Source organism: Branchiostoma lanceolatum, chromosome 15 (assembly GCF_035083965.1).
Source record: "Branchiostoma lanceolatum isolate klBraLanc5 chromosome 15, klBraLanc5.hap2, whole genome shotgun sequence".
Classification (NCBI taxonomy): domain Eukaryota; kingdom Metazoa; phylum Chordata; class Leptocardii; order Amphioxiformes; family Branchiostomatidae; genus Branchiostoma; species Branchiostoma lanceolatum.
The window spans coordinates 700,855-715,779 of record NC_089736.1 but is presented as its reverse complement, the minus strand read 5'-3'; the positions used below and the strand labels follow the sequence as shown (position 1 = coordinate 715,779).

Below are 14,925 nucleotides of genomic sequence, written 5' to 3'. Positions count from 1 at the left end.
AATTATATGAAAATTATAGGAGAGACGAAAAATGCACATGTGTTATCACACTTATGTAGTTCATCATGATGTGATATATTAATTATATGATGTTTTTCCAGCCAAACCCGAAGCACCACAACACTTCGAGGTGATTGAGAAGAGTCCTGACCACGCCGTGATCGGCTGGCAGGAGCCCGGAGACGACGGCGGATCCCCCGTCACCAGCTACATCGTGGAGCGCTGCGACCTCAGGTACGTAACATTCCTCCTCTTCTTCTGTTGATGTTAGAAGACTAATGTCTCTGGTATCCACGCTGGCCCTATTTCTCCAAACATGTTCAAAAGAGCTTTGAGTCAACTACCTCACAGAATGCTTCACCAAAGCCAACAATTGAGATCAAAGAGACAAAGACGAAATGAAACATTTGTGCTTGTTTCCTTGTTACGAAAGTTAAGCTACTTGACCTGAGAGAAAAAAAATTATCCTGTTAAAACTTGGCACAGATATTAGTCTTTTGAAGTATGTACAATTTGTGTGCAATATCAATCAATCTTACTTATTAGCAATACCTGTTCTGTATTCTTAGCCAATATGGCAATGATACTTATAACACCTGTTATTCATTCTATCCCTTTACGGCACACTAATACCTTAGGAAACCTTAGGACGTCTCGGTGCAGAAGGTATCTTCTTGCCTGTTAGACACCCTCGTCTCACTCTGTGTGTATCCTATCCTACCACCATGCATCGAGCCTTGCCTTAAAGTCGTTCACTGTCTCCGCCGTCTAATGAACGTCTTATTCTCCTCCCTCAGGTCCCCAGACAACTGGACCCGAGTGAGCGCTGCCGTGAGGAAGACGTCCTACAAGGTGCCTCGGCTGGCGCCCGGCTCCACGTACATCTTCCGCATCTCTGCTCAGACGGAGATCGGGGTGGGCCCGCCGCTCATGTCGCCGCAGGTCGTGGCCAGACATCCATTCGGTGAGCACTTCGTCATCGTTATTTGTGCACATAGAAACTAAAATCATCATTATTGGTGCACATAGGAACTTATTTACATCGTCGTTATTGGATCAAACAAGAACTTAGTATCATTTTTGGTGCTCAGAAGAACTTGCATCATTATTATTTGTGCACATAGGAACTTTTCTAGATCATCATCATCGGTGCACACAAGAACTTACATCGTCATTATTTTCATATGCAGGAATTTTTTATTTATTAGTGAAAATAATATAACTGTACATACATGCAGGAATGTACATCATTGCCATGTGTAGCAGTTTAGTAGCAAACTGAAAACTTTCCATTTGAACCACGACTTCTTAAGCTCCTGAACAGACTTCTTAGAGAAAGCTGGGTCTTTCTTAAGCTAACCCTGAGACTATTGTTCCTCCAGATGTCCCGAGCCAGCCTGGCAAACCGGAAGTGTCGGATGTGACGAAGGACTCCATGAAGATCACGTGGTCCCTGCCTGACACCGACGGCGGCTCCGAGATCCTCGGCTACATCGTCGGGCGCAAGGAACACACCGCTGTCAGGTGGGTGTTCTGTGCAGCAACTGTTCATAGTCATGGCCACAAACAAGCTCCCTTCTCTCTCCTTCTATCTGCAGTCATTCGTGCGCAACATTGCGTTGTGTGCTGATTTGTCCTCTATGGAAGATGCCTTGTACAGTTTCCAGCAATCACACCTTGGATCTAAACAATTTAGAACCACAAGAAGTCAACATTATAGACTGCGCCTGCCCTGCCCACTAAATGCTATTCATGTATATATTACATGTATATTTATAATGTTAAACTGTGTATATTGTTTTTGTTTAAGATAACCGTCAACCTGTATCAACATTTAAAGCATAATCCTACTTGAACCGCTTAAGCCCACAATGAATGCTGTTGTAAAAACGTTTTAATTGTTGTGTGATTGTCTTGCAAATGAACCAATGTTTCATCCCCCCCCCCCCCTCAGGTGGGCGCGTATGAACAAGTCCCTACTGAAGGACTGCCGCTACGTGGACGAGACTGTAGACGAGGGTCTGGAGTACGAGTACCGCATCACGGCCGAGAACGAGGCCGGACGCAGCAAGCCCAGTGCGCCCAGCATGCCCACCGTCGCACAGGACCCTCTGGGTACGTCATCTTCCGTTGCCATGGCAACTCAGTTTTACGCTATAGCAATTCAAAATAAGCCAAGCTAAATCATGCAACACAAGCAGCAAAGAAAATGTCCAGTTATATGCTGCTAAGTCTACTGTGTAATGTTTCTACATGATTCATTTTAGAAACAAGGACAGCAACTTTTACTACTGCACCAGGGCCAACAATCATTCAAAGTTTTGAGCTGCTTTCAAAGTTACGTAATAGTGATAAAAGACGATTTTTTGGTTTAGAAATTGTCATTTGGATAAGAGTTTAGAAAAAAAAATATCTTCAAAATCTATGTGAAATTAGAGTTTCTAATTAAATTTTAATCAAAATTCATTAAGATTATAAGTACAATTTTAAGATCTACATTTAAAAACCAAAATTTCATGTAAAACTTTGTTATCTCTTGCCTTCCTGCAGGTAAACCCGGTGCTCCGGTTGTGTTTGTTGACGACACCACGCGGTCCTCCGTCTCGCTGACGTGGAACCCTCCAGTCCGGGACGGCGGAAGCCGCGTCACCGGCTACATCGTGGAGATGCGCCCGCAGGACGGGGAGGAGTGGACCAAGGCCCACGCCACCTCCGCCGTCAGGCTGACCGAGCTGACCATCGACAAGCTGACGGAGGGACAGGGATACAAGTTCCGCGTCAGCGCCATCAACGAGATCGGCGTCGGCGAGCCCGGGGATGTGGAAGGCGTTGTGTTCGCCCGCGACATGCTCGGTGAGTTTAGCGTAAATAATAAAACAACAAGCATGTATATTTCTAAAAACATTTTAGCATATAAAGCATTTAGAGAAACCTTGTCTCCTTTGTCTCTTCAGCGTAAGGATTTTTTCATCCCTCTCCTGCCATGATTCTGATGACGCCCCTGTAATATTGTGTTTCATTCAAAGATAGGCTTGTCAACTATCAATATTGAAAGTAAATGTTGTCCACTTAATTTCTTTAGACATTTCTGGAAAATTGACATATTATGCTTGGTAGCTGGTGATAACAACGAGTTGTTTCTAGCGTCGCCAAATAGCAGTTACTTAATAGACGTATGTTTCTCGGTGAGTATTTTTCTATGTGATTATCATCGAGGCTGACGATGTCTTGTATTTCCTGAGCACAGAGGCCCCAGAGGTGGAACTAGACGTGAGCCTGAAGAGGGCGATGAAGGTGAACGCAGGTGCGCCCATCCGCATCTACGTGCCCATCAAGGGCAAGCCGCAGCCCACCTGCACCTGGGAGAAGGACGACAGGTGAGAACACGGCTCAAGATCCTTTTTTATCACATCCATCAAGATTGTGTTGTTACCATTGTTTAACAGCGAATGGTGGCTCATCCAAACCAAATACTATCTGTACATTAATACTAATTATATGATAAGAAGAGTTATTTCTTTGAGACTAAAGCGTAACTTTCAGTCTATTAGTAAGTAGTGTGGAAATCATATAAGTGATACACTAATGCAAGAATGCAAAGAGATATAAAAGTAGTTTGAAGAGAAACAACATTTTATCTAAATAAAGAGATGACAGACACTGAGTAAGAGATTTTTTGTAAGGCAAACAGCGTACAGTTTTTGTTATGAGTGGATGCTGCCATCTTCATTTTGCAACCTATAAATCGTAACTCGTTTTCCCCCAGTGACCTGGAGAACCGCGCCACGATCCAGACGAGCGAGATCGCCACGCAGATGGTGATTAACGCTGCGGACAGGCGCGACGCCGGGCGCTTCAAACTCACCGTGGAGAACTCCAGCGGCAAGAAGGAGGTCGGCGTCAACGTCAAGGTCTACGGTACGTCTCAGGAATGTCTTATCTTAGAAATCAAGACATTGTACGTCTCAGAAATGTATTATCTTAGAAATCGAGACATTGAACGTCTCAGAAATGTCTTCGAAACTGAGTACTTAGTGTAGATTTAAGGAAACCATCAAAACATCTGATCACAACGGATATACTAGCAGCTACAGTATACATGTATCTCATTTTCACAGATCAATAAAAGTGTGCTGTACGTCTATTGGCAATGCATCAAAGTTCATTTGTGTTAATATTTATCATAGTGCAAACTTAGAATTTGTTCAAATACAGAGGTTAGGCCATCAAATGTTCAACTCTCCAGTCTGTTAGAATTCGATGTGCTTCAAGCGTTTTGTTATATGATCTGTAAGAAATCTTTAAGCATCCTTACGACTTCATTTCTACCTTTCCCCAGACACACCTGGCCCCCCTGAGCACGTGCGCGTGCGTGACGTCACCAAGGCCTCGGCCATCGTGAGCTGGGCCCCGCCCATCAAGGACGGCGGCCGCGCTGTCGGACACTACATCCTCGAGAAGCGCGAGCAGAGCAGACGCACCTACAGCACCGTCGATGCCAACGTCTTCAAGACTTCTTACAGGTATGCTTACACATATTAAGCTTTTCATAAACTGTACCTACAGTACTGTCTTTAAGACTTCCTACAGGTACGCTTACACATCTTGAAGTGCTCCTAAACTTTCTGATGATAAAGGAATCTATTTTACTCACTATCAGCTCATCAATTAAAGCTGTTGAAATTTAAGTTTGGAAAATAGTTTACTGGGTTTTGGTCAATCTTATGATGAAATAAATGGATAAATCGTCTGGTGTTCTGGAGATGAAATAGCAGTTATTATGAAGCAACAACAATATGAAAATACATAATCTTTGAAAACACCCATATTGTATGAAGAAAATAAAAGTTTCTAACAGTAAAATGTCCTTTTTCCAAACCTCTTACAGAATCACAAACCTGGTGGAAGGAAACATCTACTTCTTCCGCGTGCTGGCCGTGAACGAGTTCGGCGTGGGCGAGCCGGGAGAGTCCGCCGAGGGCTGCCTGGCGACCGACCCCGTCGGAGAGCCCGACCCCCCGAAGAAGCTCTGCATCACCGAGATCACGCCCATGACGGTGTCGCTCGAGTGGCAGAAGCCCGACTTCGACGGCGGCTCCCGCATCACCAGCTACGTCATTGAGAAGATGAACACTACAGAGGAGGAACCGAGGTTTGTGCGGTTATCATTAGATCAAAATGATTAGGTTTTGGACCCCCTGGTGGCTTCCTTGGTACTGTAAATGCATTTCAGTTCGCGTGGATTTGAGAGAGAAAATTTAGTGTTCGCGTTTGAAACAATAGTGGTGCTACAGTCACACAATAGAAGGACTTTTCGCGGTGGTTTTAAGATCACTGTAAATAGTTCACCGCGAAAACTAGCTACGAACATAAAACCACCGCAAACATTTCTGCATTGATTTTACAGTTCTACAGATGAAGTTCTGATTTTGTTATCTCGTGTCCTGGAAAACTATGCATGGTCATGCTTTTTAAATGGTCGATAGCTCTTGATGGCACTTTTTTCAATACTAAATCTGTCGTCTCCCTGTGTTCAGGTGGGAGAAGTGCTCTACCCTGAGCCTGACCCGCATCACCGTTGCTGACCTCATCCCCAACGACGAGTACAAGTTCCGCGTGTCCGCGCAGAACGCCGGCGCCCTGTCCGTGCCGGAGGAAGTCGGCCCCGTCACTGCCAAGGAGCAAGTCGGTACGTACAGAAGCCAAGTACCATCTTCAGGTGTTAGTTTGTTTTACCTGGGCATTGCTCAACGCAAAATATTTCTAAAATGTGATTTTTCAAAGCTACAATGTACCAGCAGAATCAATTATTTGGGGAAAAGTAGCGAAGAAAGTTTGATACATACATTTCTTGCAGCTTTGTTATACATGTAGTTTCCTGCCAAGGAGCAAGTCGGTACGTAAAGAAGCAAAGTACCTTCTTCAGGTGTTAGTTTGTTTAACCTGTGAGTAGCTTTAGACAAAACGCTGGTGAAAATGTTGTCTAACTTGCCCAACCATGTAAGTCAAGCAGAATCAAGCCATTGAGGACAGTGAAGTAGCTGAAAATCTTGGGTACAAGCATTTTTTATACAGTCATTGATATACCGTCAAAGCTGTACAAGTGACCACCTCTACATATGGACCACTTCACCAATGTGACCACTTGACACAAGAATCAAGAATCCTGTCTATGGTGACCACCTGTCCACATAGACCAGATCTCATTGGTCCCCTTATTGGTCTTCTTGAGCAGGTTTGACTGCAGTTTAGACATACCTCAGTCCTGATGTATTGGTCTTCTTGAGCAGGTTTGACTGTAGTTTAGACATACCTCAGTCCTGATGTATTGGTCCTCTTGAGCAGGTTTGACTGTAGTTTAGACATACCTCAGTCCTGATGTATTGGTCCTCTTGAGCAGGTTTGACTGTAGTTTAGACATACCTCAGTCCTGATGTTTTGTTGCTCTTTTACCCTACAGAGGCCCCGCACTTTGACCTGACGGACCTGGCCGGAGACACCTTCACCCTGAAGGAAGGAGTGGACGTGAACTTGGTCCTGCCCTTCACCGGACTGCCTGCGCCGTCTGTGGAATGGTGAGTGATGCAAGATTTTGAATGAGACGAAAGATTTCAAAAATGTTATTATTCATATTTTGATTGATGTAGATGACATTTATGATTTTATGCCTTTACTTTGAATTTGGCATTCGAAATCTTTGTCTGACGTGAATGTCACAGTTTTGGGGAGCACAAAAAAATGACATTGAAATCAGACATCTGTTTTGATACATGTTCAATGTTCAAAGCAGTTAAAAACACGCTCTTGGAGGGATACTAAGCCACTTCTCAGGTTCCATGGTGTCGGTCCCCTAAACTTCACCTCTCCGCTTTGGACTACATGTTAAACGTTGTAGACAGCTAAATCGTTAAGACACAGACTAACCGACCATTTCCCCGCAGGTTCCGTGGCCTGGGTGTCCTACGCGAGACCGACAGCCTGGTGACCAAGCACACGCGCGACTCCACCAGCCTCATCGTGCGCAAGATCCGCAAGGCTGACGGCGGCAAGTACCGTGTCGTCATCAAGAACAAGCTGGGAGAGGAGAGCACCGAGCTCACCTTCAACATTATTGGTGAGTTACCTGTTATAACTATACATGTAGATTACTGTGCATTAGATTAATCAATCGTAAATCACGTGCATTGAATGTTGATCTTTTAAGTATTGATAATTATCAATACATGTTTATTCCAAGAATTTGCCACATTGTTCTAAATACAAATGCCAGGCTATTTGCATACTATCTGACATTCAAATGAGAGACGCCAAAATCCATTTTCTAGCTATGGGCATGCTTATGTTTTATTTCTAAAGTAAGTGGCATACATGTTTGTACATGCAATCACAAAACAGATGGAAATATGCTTGTTGAAATTTGATTCATGTAGCTTTTGTCTCAGAAAAGATAGTGGTTTTGATTTTAAATTCTTTCAGTGAGATGTGCAACGCTGTTTAACCCTTATAACACTGCGTTAACCCTTGTAATACTGTGTTAACCCTTGTAACACTGTACCAACCCTTGTTTCCCAGGCAAGCCCGGTGCGCCCTCCGGCCCGGTAGAGTTTGAGGAGGTCGGCCCTGAGTCGATCACTCTGAACTGGCAGCCTCCAGCCGACGACGGCGGAAGTTACATCACCAACTACGTGGTGGAGCGTTCCGAGAACCGCGGTGTCAGCTGGGTCTACGTCAGCAGCAACGTCAAGCGCGCGAACCTGCGCGTCACCAAGCTCGTGGAGAATAAGGAGTACATCTTCCGCATCAGCGCTGAGAACAAGTTCGGCGTTGGGCCAGCCCTCAACTCCACTGGAGTTGTTGCCAAGCTGCCCTTCGGTACGTTAGATTCGTACAGCTTTTGCATGAAAACTGGGATTTCACCTTTTTTTTACGCACGATCTTTGCAAAGGAAAATCAAACAGATGCTCCTTTGTATAGCTTATGGGACCGAAATGGTACCGTAACATGATTTCGGATTCTTTAGAATCACTAGCAACCCCTTCACCCATTTTGTATCATAATTATTCATCTAAGCAGATCATTCTTAGAATAAACATGTTTTGCTGCATATTTTGCTGGGCTGTTTCTTTTTCCCATCTTACATATTTACTGTCGCCATGTAAATCATAACAACTGTAATTCGATTTCCCTACCAGATCCCCCAGATGCGCCTACCAATGTCCAAGCCTTCGACACAAGCAAGGCTCAGATGTCCGTCAGCTGGGTAGCCCCGGCGAACGACGGCGGGTCAGAGATCACCGGCTACATCTGCGAGCGCAAGGAGCGCGGCAGCCGCCGCTGGGTCAAGGTCACCAAGTACCCCATCAAGAAGGAAGTCTGCCAGTCTACTGGCTTCAACGAGGGCTCGGAGTACGAGTTCCGCGTCTACGCTATCAACGCGGCCGGCGCGGGAAAATACAGCGAGACCTCCTACCCGGCCATCGCACGCGACCCTGTCGGTGAACCGCGCGATGTCAAGGTGGTGGATATCACACGCGCATCGGTGACGCTGTCGTGGCACTATCCGTCGTACGACGGCGGCGCCCGCGTCATCGGCTACATCGTGGAGAGGATGAACCAGAAGGAGGGCACGTGGGTTCAAGTTCACGGAGGCATCGTCAAGGCCCAGCACTTCAAGGTCAAGGGTCTTGTGATGAACGAGAAGTATTGCTTCCGCGTCTTGGCGAAGAACGCCGCCGGAATCCGCAGCAAGCCTTCTCCGGCGACACCGCTGGTCATCTGCAAGGACGAGGTCATCGCACCCAAGATCTCCCTCGACTACTCCGTCAAGGACAAGACCGAGGTCTTCGTCGACAAGCTGTTCGAAATCGGCGCGGCGGTGTCCGGGAAACCGGAACCGGAAATCGTCTGGACCCGGAACGACCGCGTCATCGTCTCCACGGAGATGAGGAAGATCAAGTACGGCAGGAAGACGGTCCTGACCGTCAAGCACGCCAGCCGCGAAGACGCCGGCACCTACAAGATCATGGTGAAGAACCCTGCGGGCCAGGCTGAGGTGAGGACGGAGGTTGCCGTCCTGGCCAAGCCGAACATGCCTGCCGGTCCCGTCAGAGTGACAGACATGCATCCCGAGGGCTGCGTGATCGCCTGGGAGCCTCCAGAGGACTCCGGCGGCGCGCCCATCACCAACTTCATCGTGGAAAGGTGTGTGGACTGTTATTTAGAACAATCTTGTCTTAGATGATAGATTTAACATTTAGCCCTTGAGTACAGAACTGATATTTTGCACTACAAAGCAGTTAGTTATATAGGCGTACAAACCCAAAAAAACACAATATGAATCGTGCCAATTTTCATGACAATATATCTGAGTTTCTTGGTTGTCCATTGATATAATGACTTCTATCTTCTTCTCACTGGTAGTTTTGTAGGTACTCAAATGGCTGTGTAAGACTTGGGGTTTCATAATCCTGATTTGGTATGATTTGTAGGGGCTCCCTTGGAAATCAGTTACTCAGTTAACTGGAGGTACCACCCTCAAGATTTACAAATAGATAATGATTTAAGTATTAACAAACATTATTGTGTCCACCCCAGGTGCGAGGCGAAGAGCCAGGAGTGGATGCTGCTGAGCAAGGCCGTGAGGTCGACTCGGCAGAAGATCACGCGGCTGACTCCCGGCATGGTGTACCAGTTCCGCATCTTCTGCCAGACCATGCACGGCATCAGCGCGCCGCTGGTCTCAGAGCCCATCGAGGCGAGATATCCATTCGGTAGGTGTTACCAGATTTACTTCATTGTCTAAGCACCTCTGCATTTGTTTGAGCATTTTCAAAGTCTTATAGATACAGATAGCACCTAAATGAGTACAGTTACTGAACAGATGCAGATACTTATTTCTGAAAAAGTCAAATCGGCCTGCTGGACACTTTTGAATTTGTATCTCCTTCCTCTGTTTCTTTCTACATATCCTTGCTAGAGTTTTTCTAAAGTTTGATTTCTTTGGTGAACATACTGATTAGTACTTGTCGCAATCTCAACACATGAAGTTAAGGATTTTCATTGATTTTGTATCTAATAGGTAGTTTAAAGAACTATCAATGAGTTTTGAAAGTCCAGAATTGGTGGTCAGAAATCAGAATAAATGAGGGAATTGTCTTCAACATGTAAATCTAAAATACGTACAAATTTGGTATATTTCACTTTTTGAGAGCTTATGTTTGCCATATTGTCTGTTGCAGACCCGCCTGCTGCACCCCCGAAGCCGACTCTGAAGGACAAGAGCAGGAACCATCTGTCCATCCAGTGGCAGCTTCCCGAGACGGACGGAGGAAGCCCCATCACCGGGTACATCGTCGAGCGCAAGGTACGCAGGCACTCGTACTGTTAACCCTCTCTTCCTGGGCTCTGTTAGCGCTCTTCCTGTTATCCTTCCATTCCTGGGTTCTGCTGTAGCACAGACAGCCTTGGATGGGCACTTAGCAGGTTTAGTTCAGAAGTCTAAGAAAAAGTTCAGACTAGAAAGTTCTATCTCAGTTTTAAATGATAGCAAACTTTTCCAAGCATCCCGGTAGAGCAGTGTTATTTGCTATCACTATGAAGTATTATGAAGTAGTTTCCTGGGTATGATTTTTAGCTGGAGATGATGGTCATAAAGTGCTGTTAAGGTAATTGGACTAACATAGAATGAGATGTGTTCATAGCAGAAACTGCAATAACTGTACAAAATAGATATGTAATCTCCCGTTCCTGTATTCAGGAGCGCACGGCCGTCCGTCGGGAGAAACTGCTGTTATAATGCTCACTTGGACTGATGTAGACAGTAGAGTAGTATTGATGTAACCGTAACCGCCGTTCCTGTGTTCAGGAGCGCACGGCCGTCCGTTGGGAGAAGCTGTTGTTAAAATGCTCACCTGGACTGCTGTAGACAGTAGAGTAGTATTGATGTAACCGTAACCACCGTTCCTGTGTTTAGGAGCGCACGGCCGTCCGTTGGGAGAAATTGTTGTTATAATGCTCACTTGGACTGCTGGAGACAGTAGAATAGTATTGGTGTAACTGTAATCCGCCTTTCCTGTATTAAGGAGCGCACGGCCGTCCGTTGGGAGATATTACTGTTATAATGCTCACTTGGACTGCTGGAGACAGTAGAATAGTATTGGTGTAACTGTAATCCGCCTTTCCTGTATTAAGGAGCGCACGGCCGTCCGTTGGGAGATATTACTGTTATAATGCTCACTTGGACTGCTGGAGACAGTAGAATAGTATTGGTGTAACTGTAATCCGCCTTTCCTGTATTAAGGAGCGCACGGCCGTCCGTTGGGAGAAATCCTTGTTAAAACGTTCACTTGGACTGCTGTAGACAGTAGAGTAGTATTGATGTAACCGTAACCACCGTTCCCTATGTTCAGGAGCGCACGGCCGTCCGTTGGGAGAAATTGTTGTTAAAATGCTTACTTGGACTGCTGTAGACAGTAGAGTAGCATTGATGTAACCGTAACCACCGTTCCCTGTATTTAGGAGCGCACGGCCGTCCGTTGGGAGAAGGCCCACCGCGGAATCATCGAGGAACTGCAGCTGCGGATGTCGGACGTCTGGGATAAGGAGGAGTACCAGTGCCGCGTCATCGCCGAGAACATGGCCGGCAAGAGCAAACCCAGCCCCGCCAGCGAACCCATCATCGTCAGGGACCCCTCAAGTAAGCGTCGCTTCTTACCCCGTCTCTAAGACTTATAGTTCTAACTTCTCAACCGCCGGGTTACGGGACCAAGATACAAGGTCTCCAGTTAGATGGAAAATAATGTGTAATACAAGTAAAGTCATCCTGGAAACTGCTTAGCTTGCTTTTTCTCAGCATATTAGCCGAGATTTAGTAACTTCCCCGTTCAAAAGTCAATGTTCTAAACTGCTACTTGGATAAACATTCATCACACGATGAAACCTGTTAGCCAGGCATTTCTAACATGATTTCCATCTTGACTGAAAGGTCTTTGCCTTTTTTCTAAATGTTTTTCGAGAAATTCGATGGAAAATGGGGTACCTACAACTCGCCCCATAAGTCAAAAATTTGCGCTGCTTGAATGGTGAGTCATAATGAATAATAATCTGTAAACTCTTCCTTTACAGCCAAGCCCAGCGCACCAGAGATGCCCGAGGTGACAGACAAGACCAAGACCTCCATCAGCATCCGCTGGGGCCCACCCGAGAGGGACGGGGGCAGCCGCATCGTCGGCTACGTGGTCGAGATGATGGAGGGAGTCAGCCTGGAAGGTTCGTTTGTTTGTTTATTTGTTTGTTTGTTTGTTTTTCTTTAAGACCTTTAATCTCCTTTGCTGCGCTACTGAGGATTCCACGCTTTAAGGGAACAGTAAAAATCGAATTCTTGTGCCTACAATGACTCTCAAAAGGTAACTGAAAATATCAGATAAGAGAAGTAAAGGAAGATGGAAAATTGCTTTTTCAAATGATAACATGAAATGATAACTGAAATACTAGCTTATGATATTGACGTGTTATTTGAAATTTGGAAAGTGACTGTCATTCATAAAAATACTGCAAACCTTCTGTCAGCTGAACACAGAGAGCTAACAGTACACTTTATAGATTTAAGACTAAATCGAGACTTTTCTTCCCCCCGTAGGTGACGTAGCGTGGCTGAAGTGCCACCAGACCTCTATGATCCGCGCCATGGAGCTGGACATCACGGAGCTGAAGGAGGAACAGCCCTACCGCATCCGCGTCTGCGCCGTCAACGAGGGCGGGTCCACGGGCGTGCCCGGCGAGCTGCCGGGTATTGTCGCGCCCAGGGACATGGTTGGTGAGTGGGACACTGAATAATTTTCTATTTCTTGACTTACTAACTTGACTTATGGCGAATGTCAGACATCTAGACCATTCCTTGCTTCGATCTTCACAACATTTCGATCGTAATGCATTGCTTCATTTGGACATTGAGTTTTATCCATGCTTTTTTTTTGTAAAGAAAAAGATCCATGCATAAGATTTGGATTGCCACAAGTACACTTGTTTTGCAATTTCCTGACATACTATATTCTATATAAAGCTATATTTTACAAATGACAGCGAAAATCGTAGCATGCTATAATTAGAACTCTTGCAGATATATAAGGCTTACAAGATTAATTTCCCGAGTACTACAAGTACACGTCTTACATTTTGATACTATATACACTACTGGCGCCCTATATGCCATTGCTAGTGAAATCGTTGCATGCTTTTGGACTGTATACAGCTAAGGCTGTATCAGCTTAATTCTCAAAGGGTAGACAAAGGATGGGAGAAACTTGGATTTAAAACAATAGAGGAAAAACTAGCGGCGCAGAATCGAAGGAGAACCATTTGCCGACCTATACAACACTGATGTTGTGGAAGGATCTAACGTCTTAACAAAGAGTGGAGAAACTCATGTGATATTCCCCCTCCCCAGAACCCCCCCAGCTGCACATGGACGCCATGATGAAGCGTGCCGTGACCTTCCGGGGCGGCGACCGGCTCAGGCTCTGGTGCAACTTCCGCGCCAGGCCCATGCCGGACATCGTCTGGGAGAAGGACGACAGGTGGGCAGACATGGTTTTCTCTGGGTCCTAGTTGTAGTGATTGATACCCTACTTGGTGCAGGGGTAGATGTTATACCATGATTCTACAAATATATCTCAGCCACAACAGGTTATAACTGCATTGATTCATATGCTATTTTGTCCAGTGGTAGAAGTTTCAAAATGATTAGTACAAAAATATATGTTGGTGTAAATCAAGGATATGGAAAGAAACCCTTTCCTGGCTGAAGGTTCTCACTATATGTGTACAATATACTGCATCTCTTGGTCACAACACTATTAAAACTTAGTTACTCCGAAAACTCGTCAGCCACTCTTCAATACTACCTCAACACAAGCAAGTTTTCAATCCAGATTAATTACACTACACCTTTAGACAGACAGTTGACTTTTTTAACTCTACGTATGATATAGTGCACTATTGTCTCATAGTTATAACGATTAAAATTTTTGAATAAAACCATTTTCCCCAGTGACTTGGAGAACCGTGCTAAGATCGAGACTATCGAGGTGACGAACCAGCTGTGGTGCACGCAGCTCGTGATCGAGGGCTGCGACCGCCGCGACGCCGGCAAGTTCGAGATGTCCATGGAGAACTCCGAGGGCGCCGGCCACGCCAGCTTCATCGTCAAAGTACTAGGTGAGAGGAACAGTGTCTTGGATAATCATATCACATTTTGTATGATTGAATAGCAGAAATAAGATTATGGCATCTTTTTTGTCAAAATGCTAGGTGAGAAATGCCAGTCAAAATGATCATGTCTGAAGTGCTTAAAATGTGGAGTCACCAAAATGCGGAATTGAATCAAGAAGAGAGTTGATAAGAAATGCATCATTCCTTCAGTAACTAAGATGTAAAGAGAGATCTGAAGAGAATGTATTTGTCATCCCTTCATAGTTCTCAATGTCTCGAAGAACTACTTTAGTCAGATCCTAATACCTTTCTCTTGCCTGAATGTTCTAATCCGCAGACATTCCTTCAGTAACTAAAAAAATGTAAAGAGAAATCTTAACAGACAGTTTTCGGCCTCCCTTCATAGTTCTAAATGTCTAGAAGTAAGTACTTCAGACCTTTTCTTACCTGTATGTTCTGTTCCCCAGACACACCTGGTGCGCCCCTGCCCATCAGGGTGATGGAGATCACGGCCACCTCGGCCATGGTCTCCTGGACCGTCCCCGAGAAGGACGGAGGTCGCAACCTCTCCGGTTACACCTTGGAGATCCGCGAGCAGTCGCGCCGCACCTGGAAGACTGTGGCGGAAAACATCTACAAGACAAACTACAGGTAAGGGCGAAATCCTTAAGACATGAGACAATATCACAAAACACAAATGTTGATACAAGCGGCGTG

General features: G+C 45.4%; 1 protein-coding gene across 1 annotated transcript in view; it reads left to right on the top strand.

The window, feature by feature from the left end:
• Window positions 1-14,925, top strand: part of LOC136420987 (titin-like) — an 85,031-nt gene that overhangs the window by 37,862 nt on the left and 32,244 nt on the right. Inside the window, exons 62-83 of the mRNA XM_066408129.1 lie at window positions 102-234; window positions 798-964; window positions 1,383-1,524; window positions 1,955-2,115; window positions 2,551-2,853; window positions 3,248-3,377; window positions 3,767-3,918; window positions 4,340-4,523; window positions 4,889-5,152; window positions 5,538-5,689; window positions 6,461-6,575; window positions 6,942-7,114; window positions 7,573-7,872; window positions 8,193-9,201; window positions 9,595-9,770; window positions 10,239-10,363; window positions 11,518-11,695; window positions 12,124-12,267; window positions 12,638-12,814; window positions 13,445-13,574; window positions 14,048-14,214; window positions 14,676-14,859. Of these exons, the coding sequence (XP_066264226.1) occupies window positions 102-234; window positions 798-964; window positions 1,383-1,524; window positions 1,955-2,115; window positions 2,551-2,853; window positions 3,248-3,377; window positions 3,767-3,918; window positions 4,340-4,523; window positions 4,889-5,152; window positions 5,538-5,689; window positions 6,461-6,575; window positions 6,942-7,114; window positions 7,573-7,872; window positions 8,193-9,201; window positions 9,595-9,770; window positions 10,239-10,363; window positions 11,518-11,695; window positions 12,124-12,267; window positions 12,638-12,814; window positions 13,445-13,574; window positions 14,048-14,214; window positions 14,676-14,859 (4,666 nt within the window). The remainder of the gene's footprint in view (window positions 1-101; window positions 235-797; window positions 965-1,382; window positions 1,525-1,954; window positions 2,116-2,550; window positions 2,854-3,247; window positions 3,378-3,766; window positions 3,919-4,339; window positions 4,524-4,888; window positions 5,153-5,537; window positions 5,690-6,460; window positions 6,576-6,941; window positions 7,115-7,572; window positions 7,873-8,192; window positions 9,202-9,594; window positions 9,771-10,238; window positions 10,364-11,517; window positions 11,696-12,123; window positions 12,268-12,637; window positions 12,815-13,444; window positions 13,575-14,047; window positions 14,215-14,675; window positions 14,860-14,925) is intronic.